The sequence below is a fragment of the Oryctolagus cuniculus genome, chromosome 21 (genome assembly GCF_051225735.1).
Source record: "Oryctolagus cuniculus isolate XC-2025 breed Fujian yellow rabbit chromosome 21, ASM5122573v1, whole genome shotgun sequence".
Lineage (NCBI taxonomy): Eukaryota > Metazoa > Chordata > Mammalia > Lagomorpha > Leporidae > Oryctolagus > Oryctolagus cuniculus.
In genome coordinates this window covers 20968761-20983441 of record NC_142887.1, presented here as the reverse complement: position 1 = coordinate 20983441, position 14681 = coordinate 20968761, and the positions used below count along the sequence as shown (strand labels likewise).

At 49.3% G+C, this 14681-nt stretch overlaps 1 protein-coding gene and 1 long non-coding RNA gene across 3 annotated transcripts in view; one reads left to right on the top strand and one right to left on the bottom strand.

Annotated features, from left to right (window-relative positions):
- Positions 1 to 635: 635 nt before the first annotated feature.
- Positions 636 to 2123, bottom strand: LOC138847420 (uncharacterized). The gene is made up of 2 exons (XR_011385228.2): positions 2008 to 2123; positions 636 to 864 (listed from the first exon to the last, which is right to left on the bottom strand). It is a non-coding gene; the product is annotated as an uncharacterized LOC138847420 (long non-coding RNA).
- Positions 2124 to 2684: 561 nt separating this feature from the next.
- SPPL3 (signal peptide peptidase like 3) overlaps positions 2685 to 14681 on the top strand; it is a 132377-nt gene continuing 120380 nt past the window's right edge. Inside the window, exon 1 of one of the 2 annotated variants that reach the window (XM_008272297.5) lies at positions 2685 to 3210. In XM_008272297.5, coding sequence (XP_008270519.1) covers positions 3188 to 3210 — 23 coding nt within the window. In that variant the 5' untranslated portion in view covers positions 2685 to 3187. The remainder of the gene's footprint in view (positions 3211 to 14681) is intronic. The other variant, XM_089323293.1, reaches the window with a different exon arrangement.

The following is a 14681-nucleotide window of genomic DNA, read 5'->3' as shown; positions in this document are numbered from 1 at the left end:
CTGCCGGGTGCACTTTGGTGTCTCGGGGTCTGCAGCATTCACGTTTCCTACCATTTTGGGTGCCTCTGGCTTAGATACAGGGGAGGGGACTTTCCCTTCCTTCTTGACCCAGCCCCTCCATCCCCCTCTCTTCCACCAACTTTTTTGTGCTGGAAAGAACAACCCTGTCACTTCTCCAACGGCCTTGACTTTCCTTTCTCAGCAGCTCGGGTTCCATTCACCCAACACCAACCACTCAGCCTGCTTTGCCTTGTCTGACTCACTGGGAACCAAAGCCCAGGCGGATTGCCTAGGGGCTCAGCGCGTCGTTTTGCTTCATTAGCAGCACGGCTGGTCTGTTTTGTTCTCAGCAGCTCTCGGGAGAAGTAGCTTCTGCACTTCCCCAAGCCGCTCCTGCCAACAGCTTCGGGCCTTTCCCACGGGATCGGAAGCCTCACTCATGCCCCTTGGAGGCTCAGATGAACTGTGTGTCAGGTTCAAGGGTGCTGCTGGTTTTCAGTAAAAGCACCTGGCAGAGTGGTAAGAGCTAGGTGAATGTCACAAATTCCGGCCCTTTGCCTTCTAATCACCCCCACCACCCCCCGCCCTGCCATGACACTCCTGCAGTCAGTGCTGTTTTATGGTTGGGTGGATTATTTTTTTAAAAAACATTTATTATTTATTTGAAAGACAGAGTTACAGAGAGGTAGAGGTAGAGATAGAGAGGTCTTCCATCTGCTGGTTCACTCCCCAGATGGCCGCAATGGCCAGAGCTGCGCTGATCCAAAGCCAGGAGCCAGGAGCTTCTTCTGGGACTCCTACGTGGGTGCAGGGGCCCAAGGAGTTGGACCATCTTGTACTGCTTTCCCAGGCCATAGCAGAGAGCTGGATAGGAAGTGGAGCAGCCGGGTCTTGAACTGGCACCCATATGGGATGCCAGCACTTCAGGCTAGGGCTTTAACCTGCTGCCCCACAGCGCCGGCCCCGGTTGGGTGGATTATTTGTGGGCTGGTATCCTTCTGTGCATGGTGAGGGGAAGGGTCCCTGACGGCCTGGTATTTTCTTGGGACCTTGATCTTATCAGCTGGCCTTATCCCAGAGCTCTCGGGGGAGCTTCAGAGGAAACAGGCCCGACCTGACCAGTCCTGGCACCGGCAGTGGGGGAAGGAGGAAGGAGTGCTCTTGCCTCTGAAGGAGCCGTGTACTTGGCTTTCTCACTAAAGGGTTCCCCTTGGGGGAACAGGCGAGCGGCAGCTGTATGGGCCACGGCCAAGCGATCCATCCGGAGATAGAGTCAGGGTGTGGTGCTCCACATAAGCCTGGGCAGGCCCTGGGAACCGGGAGCAGAGCTGGGTCCCGGCCCCAAGTTGGGCAAGCCGCAGAGGAGCTTGGGTATGCGGGTTTCAGGTGAGCGCTGCACCTTGTGGAGGCGGGAAGGGTGTGTGTGTGTGTGTCCAGGTGGGCTGCCGTGGCCGGCGCCCAGGCATGCTTCTAGAATCCGGAGCTGCACTGACTGGTCCTTTCCATGCCTGAACACAGTAACTGCAGCAGAGGCTAAGCCAAGCCCTCCCAAGTCTGGCCTCATCGCAGCCTTCCAGTCTCTTCTTTCAACACCGCACAGCACAACCCAGCCACCCAGTACCGGGTGTGAGCTCACCCCTACCCTTCGCACCTCTGGGCCTTGCCTGATGCCATTCTGTCCTCCTAGAATGCTTCCCGCCCACACCTCCACCCCCATCCCCGCAACTCTCTCAGGCTATCAGGTGGCAACCGTCACTCCTGCGGGAACACCCCCAAATGCCAGAGGTCTCCCCGCGACCTCTCTCCCACTCCCAGATGTACCCCGTGGGTCTCGGGTCTAGCTCTACCCTGTCTACTCCTGCATCGGCTTCGGGGCCCTCCCACCCTTTGCGGTTCCCTCCGCAGGAACTCTTTTTCTTCCCCTGCATCTTGGCACGCCCAGCTCTTTCTCCGCCTTCAGGCGTCAGCTCACAGCCCCATCTCAAGTAGCCCTGACCCCCTACTCACCGTCCCATCCCCTGTGTTACCACCTTCCTGGAACTTGGCAGCACATGAAACAGTCTCCACGTGGTTGTCCGCTGGGACTCCCCCTGTCTCCTCCTGGAGAAAGCAAGCGCCCCGCGGGGGGAGACCCAGCAGAACGCATTGACACTTTGTTGGCATCCAATAAATATAAATATCTGGTGATTGGTTCACTGAAGGCAAGCATAGGGTATTTGACTTGGCACCCCGAGGGCTTGGCCCAGAGCCTGGGCGCAGTAAAGGTTGGCTGCGTGGAATATCGGTTAAAGGACTGAACGGACCAACCCACGTAGGGATGGGGCACGCAGGGCTCCGCCGGCCGGCTGACAGGTTGATTGATGGACAGCTGGGGACCAGTGCACTGCTGTAGATCGAGGGTTGACGGCTGAGTGGCAGCCAACGACCCGCAGCGCGGTCCCGACTGGCAAGGAAAAGCCGGGCGAGGCGGGGGCAGAAGGCGACCGCTCCGCGTGGGCAGGGGGCGGCACGTGGCGGCCCAACCGCCAGAGGCCGTGCGAGCCGCGGCCGCCTCGAACCAACCGGCCGACGTCTCCGCGCATGGGCCGGGCGCGAGGGGCGGGGCGTGCGTCACGTGAGCGTGTTTTGGGCACGTGACCCGCGCGGGGCCCAGGCTCGCCCCCGCCCCCTCCTCGCCTCCCCTCGGCGGGTGTGATCCGAGCGGCCTCGCCTCACCGCCTAGCGCCCCCCTCAGCCGCCACCGCTGCCGCCGCCGCCGCTGCCTCCGCCCGCCGGCCATGTCCTCCGGCCGCCGCCGCCGCCGCGCTCCCGCGGCGCTCCCGCGGCCTGGCGCGTAGTGAGCGCGGGCCTGTGTTGCTGTTCGCCCGCCCCGGGGCCCCCTTGTTCTCCGCGCCGCCGCCGCCGCCGCCATGTTGGGTTTGGAGCCGCAGCGGAGCCGCCGCCGCCGCCGCCGGTGAGAGAGGCCGAGAGCGGAGCCCGCCCCGCCCCGGGGCCCAGGGAGCGGGGTCGCCTCGGAGCCGGGCCTCTCCCTGTCTGCCGCCTTCCCGGTGCCGCCTGCCCGCCGTGCGAGCCGGCCAGCGAGCGAGCAGCGCCGGGCCCCGGCCGCGCCTTCCGCTCCCGGCCCGAGCGAGCCCGCCGCCGCCGGGCCCGGCCACAGCCTGCAGCGGAGCCCTCGCGAGTCAGCGCCATGGCGGAGCAGACTTACTCGTGGTGAGTGCGGGGCTCCGGGAGGCCAGGGCGCGGCGCGGGTGGGGGTCGGGGGCGCCGGCCCCGCCGGGGGGAAGAGGAGAAGGAACAGGTGCTTGTAAGGGGGGCGGCGGGTTGGGGGTGCACGCCCCCCTCGCCCCCACCGGAGGGGGCGGCTGGCTTTCGGGACGCCGAGGGGACCTGGCGTCCGAGGAGAGGGATGGAGGTGGCGGCGGCTGCGGCGATGTCATCTGGCCTTGGGCGGAGCAGGTGATGGAGAAGGGGGAGTCTGACCCCGGGGGTGGGGATCCCACGGATGGGAGGCGGAATCCGAGGGGCACCCCGGAACTGGCTTGTGGAGCAATGGAAAAGGTGGAGAGAGGCGGGCCGGGGCAAAGGTGGGCCCCCGGGCCGAGGGGAGGCTCTGGTGAGAACAGGTGATGAGAGGCAGAACTTGGAAGTTGCGAGAGAGGAGCAGCCGCCTCCACTGGGGCTGCTGCTCCGCTCCGAGATGGGCAGCTAAGGGAGAAGTGGCAAGGCTGGCCGGGGCCCAGGAGTGCGAGCAGGAGCGGAAGACCGTGTGGAAACCGTGGGGGAGTCAGGGATAACCAGGGTCTGGGGAGGAAGTCATTGCCCACTGTGGGCCTGGGCCTGGTAGTCTCTGTAGGCTTGCTGCTGTGTTCTGAAGACTTTGAAGTGGGCTAGTGCCCCGGGCCAAGTACGGGCTTGGAAGATCTGCAAGTTCTGTTGTTTCCTCTGGGACTTTGTGAAGTTCCCGAGTAGCGGGTGAAGGGCTGAAAAGCATATTTTGCAGGTTCGTGGGTGAGGCCATACAGCCCACAGCGCCAGGGTCGGGGGAACGGGGCGAGGGGCCTCCGTTTGGCATGCACGGGTGGCTGGCACGCACGGGTGGCGTGTTTGCAGGAGGGGTTGAAGGGAGGGTGGTAGCATCCCTGGAGAGCGCGCCTCTGCTAGTGGGGAAAGTCATGGCTGAAGGGCGAGGAGACAAGGACTGGCGTGGTTGTAGGTGTGGGGATGAGAACTCTGGTTGCAAGCTGGGAGAGAGGTTGTTGAAAGGTGGTTTGTTCTTTGAAGCAAATGCGGTTGAAGGCAGAACTGTAGACTTTCCCTTTTTAGAAAAGACCCTGATAGACTGGGAAGAGTATGACCTTTGGAGTTGCAAGACCTGGTTGGGAGGTCGGGTTCACCAGTAACAACTTTATTTATTTTTCTTTTAAGATTTATTTATTTATTTGAGAGAACAAGGGGATGAATTTTCCATCCACCAGTTCATTCCCCAAATGCAAGCAACAGACAGTAACTTGCTTTACAACTGAGAAAGACACTGCTTTCTTGATTCCTTTTTACTTACCTGTGAAATAGGGGAATCGCCTTTATCAGAGGCTCTGAGGACTACGTGACTGTCTTTAGGAAACACGTGGAAACTGAAGTGCCGTATTTTACTGCATTAGAGTGTTTCAGGGAAACCTTCAGACGGCGGGTAATACCTGAACATAAGGCACGGTTTTCAGTAGAAGGCTTTCCTTGATTGGATGGTCTGTAGTGTGTGTGGTCCAGATAAGTCAAGACTTGGTCACGTCCCGGAGAGGGAGGGTGGATGATGGAGCGGATAGTCCCAAAGGGAGCCTGAGTGATGCCTGCACCATCTCAAGAAGAAAATTGCACAACTGAAAGAAAAGGAGGAATTAAACTCTTGTTACCGCACGTGCGCTTTAAGCAGACATGGCCACTAACTTAGTTTTGAGTGACAGTGAGCTGTGTCTCAGTGGGACGTGGTATGGAGCGTTCCGGGGACAGAGAGAGATGAAGGTGAGGTGTGCTCCTGCCCTGCTCTTGGTGCTCCTCTGAGCGCCTCCTGCGGTGCCCCGCTGAGTCCTCCTGGCTGCCTGGCTGTTTTCACTGTGCTGTTTTGTTCAGGGGCCACACATAGCTGAAAGTGGAAAGCACAGTACTCAAGAAACAGGCCCGGTGCTACCTTTGCGATGTTAGCCAGCTCTGCTGGTTACAGGGGAAGGGGTGTGAAGATTTATTCTATTCAAGTCACTGCCTTTAGTCTCAGCTCCCTTTTATTGGGTTTCCAGGCAAAGGAGCTTCTTGAAACCCAGGATCCTTTGCCCCTCGCCTTAGCATGTTTTGAGATGCAGAAAGTTGTTGCGTCACCTTGAGAGAGGCTGGTAGATGGGAGGAGAGGACTGCGTAACCAGTTCTTCCTGAGTCAGCTGAGGGATAAACAGAAAGAACTGTACAGGAACATGTCATGTATGCTCATTTAGTTCTCACAGGTCCCCAAGCTCAGTGATACAGAGGCCAAGTGATGTGTCCAAAATATCCATGAACTTTTATTTTGTGTGGCATGAATTTGCCAGTCATTTTACTCATTCTCATTGAAATACAGACATGAAAAAAGTTTTTCAAGAGTGTGCATGAACTGATTTTGGATTATCTGTCACTTTTTTCTTGGCTTGTGTAAACCATCAAGAGCTGATGGGTTTACTAATCTTTTTTTAAGCTCACTTGCCCTTGTTTGTATATGGCCTATAGAAAACGTCGGCAGGTGGAGGCTACCATGGCAAAGCAGATTCGTCTGAGGACGGAGGAAGTGAAGGTGGAGCGAGTGAACAGAGGTTCCTTTGGAGTTTTCCCGTACTAGGACGTGTTAATTATAATACAAGATGGGCCGTGTTGATGATTGCTGAAGCCCGTGGAGGAGTACTTGGAGATTCCTTATTTGATTCTGTTGACTTTTACATATTCAGATTTTTCATGATAAAAAACCTGGGCCCTTACATGTAAATTCATGTAATTCTGATTTCTTGTGTTTGCTGTCTTCGTAGCAAATTCTTTCAAAATGCTGGTTTGCAAGGGTCTAGTTGCTGTTCCACCTCACTGTGAATCCGTTTCTGACCACTGCATCTGGAAGTGGTCTTTTCAGTTTGCATCACTCCTTTTCTCGTGTAAATACCTGTTCTCACTGAACTCCTGGAAAGTAAGGACCATGTAACACTGACCTTTGTTAGTGGGATACCGCGATGGAACGCCAGGCTCCTGGCTTCAGCCTGGCGCAGCCACAACTGTTGCAGCTGTTTAGGGGAGTGAACCAGCGGATGGAAGATCTTTTGTCTTCCACTGTCTGCTACTCTACCTTTCAAATAAATCTTAAAAAACAAAAACCAATAGTTTCATTACCAAGGTGTTATCGTAATTTGCGTGAGTTTCCTGTGTACTGGGATTTTACAAACATTGCAAAGTAAGGAAACTGAGGCTCAAAGAGAATACACAGGTAGATGGTGAGAGAACTTGAGTCAGTATTGGTGCTGAGATTCTGATGTTGAATCTGTCTGTTTCTGGTTCTGTGGTTGTTACTGTGAGGCAGCCTCTCTCTGAGTTCCTGTAACAGCCTGCTCACTGGGTTCCTTCATTCCCCACACAAGGGCCTGTCTCCACAGTGGTATTCTATCAGCCTGCATCACATCATGGCAATTCTCTTGCTTAAAATTCTACCAGTGGCTTTTAGTCACACTTAGAATGAACTCCAAATTCCTTAGTGTACAGTTCTTCATGGTTGAGTCTTTTATTTTTTTATATATATTTTAAAGATTTATTTATTTTACTTGAAAGTCACAGTTACACACAGAGAGGAGAGGCTGAGAGAGAGAGAGAAAGAAAGGTCTTCTATCTGCTGATTCACCTCCCAGATGGCCACTATGGCCAGAGCTGTGCCAATCTGAAGCTGGGAGCCAGGAGCTTCTTCCGGGTCTCCCACGCGGGTACAGGGCCCAAGGACTTGGGCCATCTTCTTCTGCTTTCCCAGACCATAGCAGAGAGCTGGATGGGAAGTGGAGCAGCTGGGTCTCGAACCAGTGCCCCTATGGGATGTTGACACTGCAGATGGCAGCTTAACCCGCTATGCCACAGTGCCGGCCCCTATTTTTATATTTTAAAAAAGATTCATTTATTTATTTGGAAGAGTTAGAGAGAGACAGAGGCAGAGGGAGAGAGGTCTTCCATCTGCTGGTTCACTCCCCAGATGGCTACAACAACCAGGGTTGGGCCAGGCCAAAGCCAGGAGCCAGGGGCTTCATCCAGGTCTCCCATGTGGGTGCAGGGGCCCAAGCACTTGGGCCATGTTCCACTGCTTTTCTGGACTCATTGACGGGGAGCTGGATTAGAAGTAGAACAGCCACGACTGGAACTGGCACCCATGTGGCTTGTTTAGCCCACTGCAGCATAGCACTGACTCTTGTAGTTGGGTCTTGTTTTATGTCTGAGTGATGACAGACAGTAAACAAGATAGGTGAGACCTTTTCTATTTGGTACACTCTTCAGTGTACCACTGAGACTGTGGTTGGGTGGTAAATTTTTATTGAACAAATGAGTGAGAATGCGTCACACTGTCTGTTTTAAGATCTGATCTTAGGCCGCATTATATTGAGGTGATGTATTGTGGTAATGGGCGTTAGCATGCCAGGTATTTGCAAAAAGTTCTAAACTCTAAACCTGGGAATAGAAATGAGTACAGAACTCTAATGGAAGCCAGTTCTTTAGGGTTACTGTTGTGTGTTTTATCTGATGTGGTTGTATCTGATTGTAGCTTATGGAAGCTTTTCAGAGAGAAACTGGTTGAAAACGTGTGTCTAGCATCATAGGCCTGACAAGATTTGCTTGTTTTAAAAACATGTTTTGCCTGTAGTGAAAGTGCCATGATCATATTGTTTGGGTGATGTGTGACTTAAACTAAAATTAGTCAGAGCTAACCCAGGAATTTGTGTTTAAATCATTTTCCTCAGTGTTCGTTATAAAACTTTTAGGGAGAAAAAAAAGCTGAAGAGTTTGTAAGCACATCAGCCTGTAATTATCAAGTAGTATGGTTTTAGCTGCCTGATGCTCATGTATTTCTCAGAGTAGATTTCTGTGTGATCAGCACCATTGAATGGTGAGATGGTACGCAGTTCTGTATAACTGTATTTCATTTCAACATTAATAGATAGCCTTGTTTTCGTCACTACCTGTTCACCAAATGAAAATCTAGGGATGTCCTAAGAAGAGAGGATGTATTCATGTGCTGTTTTAGTTGCCTCTTTTTGTGATTGCCATCCTTGGTAACAAAGCCATTAGTATAACTTGATTCTTAAAATTCTGTTATCTATTTTTGATGTTTCTGGAGTTTAATGATTTCTTTTTAAGAATTAAAAAAATGCTGACTTTATGTGTTGTACATATAGCATATGAAATGTTTGTATCATTGAGTATCTGTGGCGTATTTTCTAATCCTCAAGTAGTTGTAGAGGCAGAGTGCTTCTCTTCAGGAATTTCAGCCTCTTAGGTGGCTAGAGGGCCTCCAGGTGAATGAACGCAGTAAAGTGTCACTTCTCAGATTTCATTTATAGGACTCATTAGGGCCCATTAATAGGTTCCATTAGGGCTGCAGTTTAAAATGAAACAGTCCCATTTAGTTGCTAGATTAAGCCCCTATGAAAAAGTTACGTTTGTAGATATTTTTAAAGTGGTAGACCAGTGAGTATGCATTAGCCTGATAGAGCCCTTGTAGGATATCCCATCTGGGTTTGTAGAATTTACCCTAAGCTGGTAGGAAAGCTTAATAGTCTCTATTTTGGAGTTCCAGTGAACCAGTAAAGGATTTAAAAACAACAGAAAACAAACAACAAAAAAGTGATCTTGTAAAGACTGGTCCTAGTGGTTTTACATGTTTGTGAATGATGTTGAATATAAGTGATCAAACAGTATTCACTTCTCATTAAGTTTCCGTTTGAAATCCTGAGATATGAGCACCTAATTCTGTTCTGATTTCTTTGGGTCAGGAAATCTCTAGTTTGAGGGTGCTTTTCCTCTGATTAACTGTGCCTAGGCCATGTCTTAGTTCCCGTGTTGTTTGTTCAATGATTATGCTCATCCTGCTCTACAGAGCTGCTGTCAGTTTCCAGTGAGGTAATATATGCAGAAATGCTTTGTGAATTGCTAAATGCCAGATAAAGGCAAAATACTTGTTTTCTACGTTATTTGTTCCAGATATAGTTTCTCACTATAGAATTGATTTCTTGTTTTAGAATTTAATCAGCGTTTAGGCTTCAAGATGCTCATTCTGTTGAGAATGTTGAATAATGCGGTGTTAAAAACAGAATAGTTTGCAAATTGTCATTGATTTTTGAAATGTATCATAAGGTCTGGTCACTTTTTAGTAACAAATTTCATGCTTCATCACTACATTGCACAAAACAAGAGGTGCAGGCAGTTGACCTAGCTGTGACGATGCCAGTGGGATGCCCGTTTCCCATACAGGAGTGCTTGGGTTTGAATCCTGGCTCTGTTATAGATTCCTGCTTTCTGCTAATGTGCACACTGGGAGGCAGAGCAGGTGATGGCTTAAATAGTTGGGTCCCTGCCACCCACCTTTGTGAGCATTTGGAAAGTGAACCAGCATATGGCTGCATGTGCTGCCCCCCATGTCTCTTAAAATTAATTTTTTAAATTTTAAATTATTAATTGGATGAAGCTGTACTTTTTCATGGAGTCATTTTATTTTGATCTTTTGAAGACAGTTTCCTTAGTAATCTATGCAAATGAAGAAAAGGCAGTGGGGTAGTCAGTCCTTGTTTTTCTCTGGTTTTCTTTGGAATGCACGGGAAAGTTTCTCACCCTTTCAAAGCCCTGAGGAGGGTTTATTAGCAGTTTGTTATCTGTTTCCTTATTCCACACCAAGTCTCACAGGCACACCCACTTCCCTTCATCCCAGGGCCTCAAGCCTGGGCGTCACTTTTGACCTAAATAGGATATGTGTAGCAGAGTTTTGTTCATTGTTTCTCCAACCTGGTTATTTGGCCTAAGTATAGTGCCTGATTTTGTTCTGTTATTTGTCTTAATTTTTGCCTAGAGCTGTCTAACTTGACCCTCCAAACTTGGTGACATCTGTAGGCTTTGCCATACAGCTTATACTTTTAAACTTCTCTATGCTTTGACTTTATAAACTTGTAGAAATTTACACTCATTTCTCAAAACTGCTTATAAAAATACTGCTGTTAAAAGTAAAAGATTAGTTGTAAAGAACAAATTCTCTTACCTTTGCCATTGATTCGTGCAGACATCTTTAGAAATGGCTGATTTAGAGTTAGTTGAAGATTAGAGGTAGGTTAATTAACCGAGAAGGAGTGAAAAGAATGGAAACCACAAACTGAGGTTTGGGAAACGCACAGTTGAGAAATGGGAGGGAGAGGAGTCCAGAAGCCCCATCCGAGGCGGGTAAATAGGGAGGTGCAGTGCGCAGGAAAGCAAAAGGCACCAGAGAAGCTTTAGGGGCAGGAGGAGTGTGACAACTGCCAGATCAGAGACAATGAAGTAGAAACAAGCTGTGGAGTTTGTAAAGGAAGTCATTACTGAAAGTGCGCTCACAAAGATCAGAGTAGGGAGGGCAAGTTAGGGACGGGTAATGAAGTGAAGGCATCATTTGGGTTCTGGCCATTTGTCTGAGAAGGTGGATGGGCAAGACAAAGGAAAGAGGGTGGCATATAGACAGCAGGGTCCTAAAGGGGTTTTTGTTTCTTAGGAATGGTACATTTGAAGGCAGGGACTGTAGTTGAGAGAGTAGTACCTTGTTTTACATTAAGGATTTCAGTTTGGGAGTTGTGATGGAAAGTTAATGGGGAATATGTGATGTGTCTCTAGCTCAGATTGTATTGTATATGGGTCTTACAGGGGTTTCTTATTGTCTGAGTATAAAACCTAGCCTCTTCAGTGTGAATTTCAAAACAGTCTGGCCTTGTAACCCTGCTTTCCTGTATTTCCTTTAATATACTTGTTACTTTAGCCAGGCTGGATTACTACTGTTTCCTCTTTTGTTTAAAGTGACTCTTCAACTGATGAGCACTGAAAGGCCGCCACAAAGCACACCAAACACCAGAGTAAGGGAAAGAGTTTATTGGGGGAAACCCGACAGACTGGAGGGAAGGGGTGAAGAAGGAAAAAGAGGGAAAAGGAGAGCATAAGAGAGAGAGACAGAGATCAGGAGAGAAAGAGAGAGACACACACCCACACACACCCACACACACATGTTCAGGAACATTTTAAAACTTCGAGGGGTGGGGGCGGGCAGGGAAGTAGGAGCAGGGAATCGCATTAGGATGGGGGTGGGGCAGACACTGGTGGTTGGGCCATGTGGCCACCTGGCTTCCAGCAATGGCAGCGGGGGGGGGGGGGGGCTAGGATGGTGTCAGGGTGTAGATCGTACCATAGATAAGACTGCGCTGTTTTCCTATCAAGCTCTTGTCCCAAGTCTGCTGACTCCTTGTTATAGGGCGTCTGGCCGCAAAGAAATACTCTGATACCTACAGCTCTATCTATTCCTGTCATGCAGGCAGATTTAGGGTAGTCTAAGCTAGTGTTGAATTTTTATTTATTTATTTTTTTGTTTGTTTGTTTGAAAGAGAGAGAGAGAGATGGATCTTCCATTTGCTGGTTCACTCCCTAAATGGCCATGATGGCTGGAGCTGGGCCAGACCAAAGCCAGGAGCTTCTTCTGGGTCTCCCACATGAGTGCAGGGGCCATCCTCACTGCTTTCCCAGGCCATTAACAGAGAGCTGTGATTGGAAGTGGAGCAGCCGGGACTTGAGCTGGTGCCATTTGGGATGCCAGCACTGCAAGAGGCAGCTTTACGCCACAAGGCTGGCCCATGTTGAATGTATTTAATGTAGCTGTATTTATTCCAGCCTTGATTGTGTACTGTGTAAGGGTAGAATCAAAGCCATTAATTTGATGGTACAAGGAGCTTCATCTTTTTTTTTAAACAATGGATATTTTAGAGATGATGTTTGCTGGGTACTGGATTTTAGAATAGACTGTATTCCCACCAATAGAATGCCAGGACACACAAAGTAGCAAAGATTTACCTAACATCTCACTGCTCTTTGAAGAAAATACAGAAATGAAATTATTACTGTTAATTTGGTTCAAGTGTTATGGCCAGATTTGCCTTATTTCTAATGTCCTGACAGTGCATAGAGAAAGCAACTGAATACCTGGGATCACAGTCATCTTCATTTATCTCCGGTCTCTTAAAAAAAAAAAAAAAAAGGCTTACTTGAAAGAGAGGGAGGGGAAGGGGAGAGAGTGATTGATTGAGATCTTTCATCAGCTGGTTCACTCCACAAACGGCCAAGAACTCCATCCAGGTCTCCCACGTGGGTTGCAGGGATCCAGGCACTTGGACTGTCTTCCCATTGCCCAGGCACATTAGCCTGAATGCTGGGTCAGAAACAGAGCAACCAGGACCAGCACTCAGAAATAGATGTGAGAACAGCAAGTGACGGCCTAACCCTCTAGTCACAACACCAGCCCCTATGTATGGTCTCTTAATCTGACTGACTGCTATCTATTTATTTATATTTTATCCTTCCAATAGGCATTTGTTAAATGGGTGGCATATAATACTTTTCTAAATCAGGGAAACACGACTTTTCTTTGGAATTAGCAAAGCAATTATTTTTCAGATTTTATTTATTTATTTAAGAGGTTGAGTTATAGACAGAGTGTGACAGACAAGTTTTCCATCCACTGGTTCACTCCCCAAATGGCTGCGGCAGCCGGAGCTGGGCCATTTTGAAGCCAGGAGCTTCTTCCAGGTCTCCCACATGGTGCAGGGGCCAGAGCACTAGGGCCATCTTCTACTGCTTTCCTGGGCCATAGCTGGATTGGAAGAGGAGCAGCCAGGACTAGAACTGGTGACCATATGGGATGCCATTGCTGCAGGCAGAGGCTTAGCCTACTACACCACAGCACCTGCCCCAGCGAAGTAATTTTAGGGAAAAATTTTTAATAATGTGCTCAGAGGGGTGGAGCTGTTTGCAGGAAACTTCCTTTGGGGTAGGAGGAACTGGAAGTTATGTGGAAACCAGCTTCTGAGCGATTTACTCACTTTTTCTTTGGCCACTATTTCAGAAATTCATGTTCTGTGTATCTAAGCTTTTGTTTAAAAAGCTAAATTATTTTTTGAAATAGAAACTTATTTTGCCATCATCTTTTTCCTGTTTCTAAGTTTTTCTCTTTTAACTTGTTTCTTGTCTCCTTTTCAGTAATTATTGTTCAAAAGGGCAATTTAAGCCGGCGCCGTGGCTCAATAGGCTAATCCTCCACCTTGCGGCGCCGGCACACCGGGTTCTAGTCCCGGTTGGGGCGCCGGATTCTGTCCCGGTTGCCCCTCTTCCAGGCCAGCTCTCTGCTATGGCCAGGGAGTGCAGTGGAGGATGGCCCAGGTGCTTGGGCCCTGCACCCCATGGGAGACCAGGAAAAGCACCTGGGTCCTGGCTCCTGCCAGGATCAGCGCGGTGCGCCGGCTGCAGCGGCGGCCATTGGAGGGTGAACCAACGGCAAAAGGAAGACCTTTCTCTCTCTGTCTCTCTCTCTCACTGTCCACTCTGCCTGTCAAAAAAAAAAAAAAAAAAAAAAAAAAAAAGGGCAATTTAAAAGTTTCTTGGCCTGATGTTTGACTAGTTTACGATTTAATAGGGGCCGGCACTGTGGCATAGCAGGTAAAGCTGCTACCTGCAGTGCTGGCATCCCATATGGGTGCTGGTTCGAGTCCCGGCTGCTCCACTTCTGATTCAGCTCTCTGCTATGGCCTGGGCAAGCAGTAGAAGATGGCCCAAGTCCTTGGGCCCCTGCACCCACGTGGGAGACCTGGAAGGAGCTCTTGGCTCCTTGCTTCTGATTGGTGCAGCTTGGGCCATTGTGGCCAACTGGGGAGTGAACCAGCAGATGGAAGACCTCTCTCTCTCTCTGCCTCTCTTTCTCTCTCTGTGTAACTCTGACTTTCAAATAAATAAATCTTTAAAAAAAATTATTCAATAGGTACAGTAGAACTTGTCATCTGAAATAGACAAAAACCGGATGTCTGGAGATTAGGAGTTTGTTGTTGTTTTTGAACCTTTGCATGCTGTGCAATGGTGAAAACTTACACAGAGGTGAAGGTTAGAGAGCCAAGCATCAGTGTAAGCTTGAAGTAGTGAGACCAAGCGGAAAAATAGAGCTAGCTAACAGAAAATAGATAACTAAGCCAGAGTCCTTGTGTAGGTAAAAGTGGCCTAGAGATCTGTGGAAATCCAGCTTTGATTTCAGTTCAAATATACCGAGTTGATTGTGAGACAGTGTTTCATGACAGGGCGGTCTTGGCCTGTCCCAGTAGCTTTATGGACATCTGGTTGGTCTTCACGGCTAGAGACCTTGGAGTCATTTTTGATTCTTCGTAAATAAGTCAGTATGTTCTGTTGATTTCCTTTGAATGAATACTATACAGGGCATTTCAAAAAGTTTATGGAAATGGAGTTAACATAAGTTCATTTTGGTGCAGAAATTCTTGAAATCCATGCACAAATTTTTCCATACTATGCCTTTTCCATAAACTTTTTGAAGACCCTTTGTATATGTGTTGTATATATGCATTTAAGAAATACATTTAAAAAAATTACTG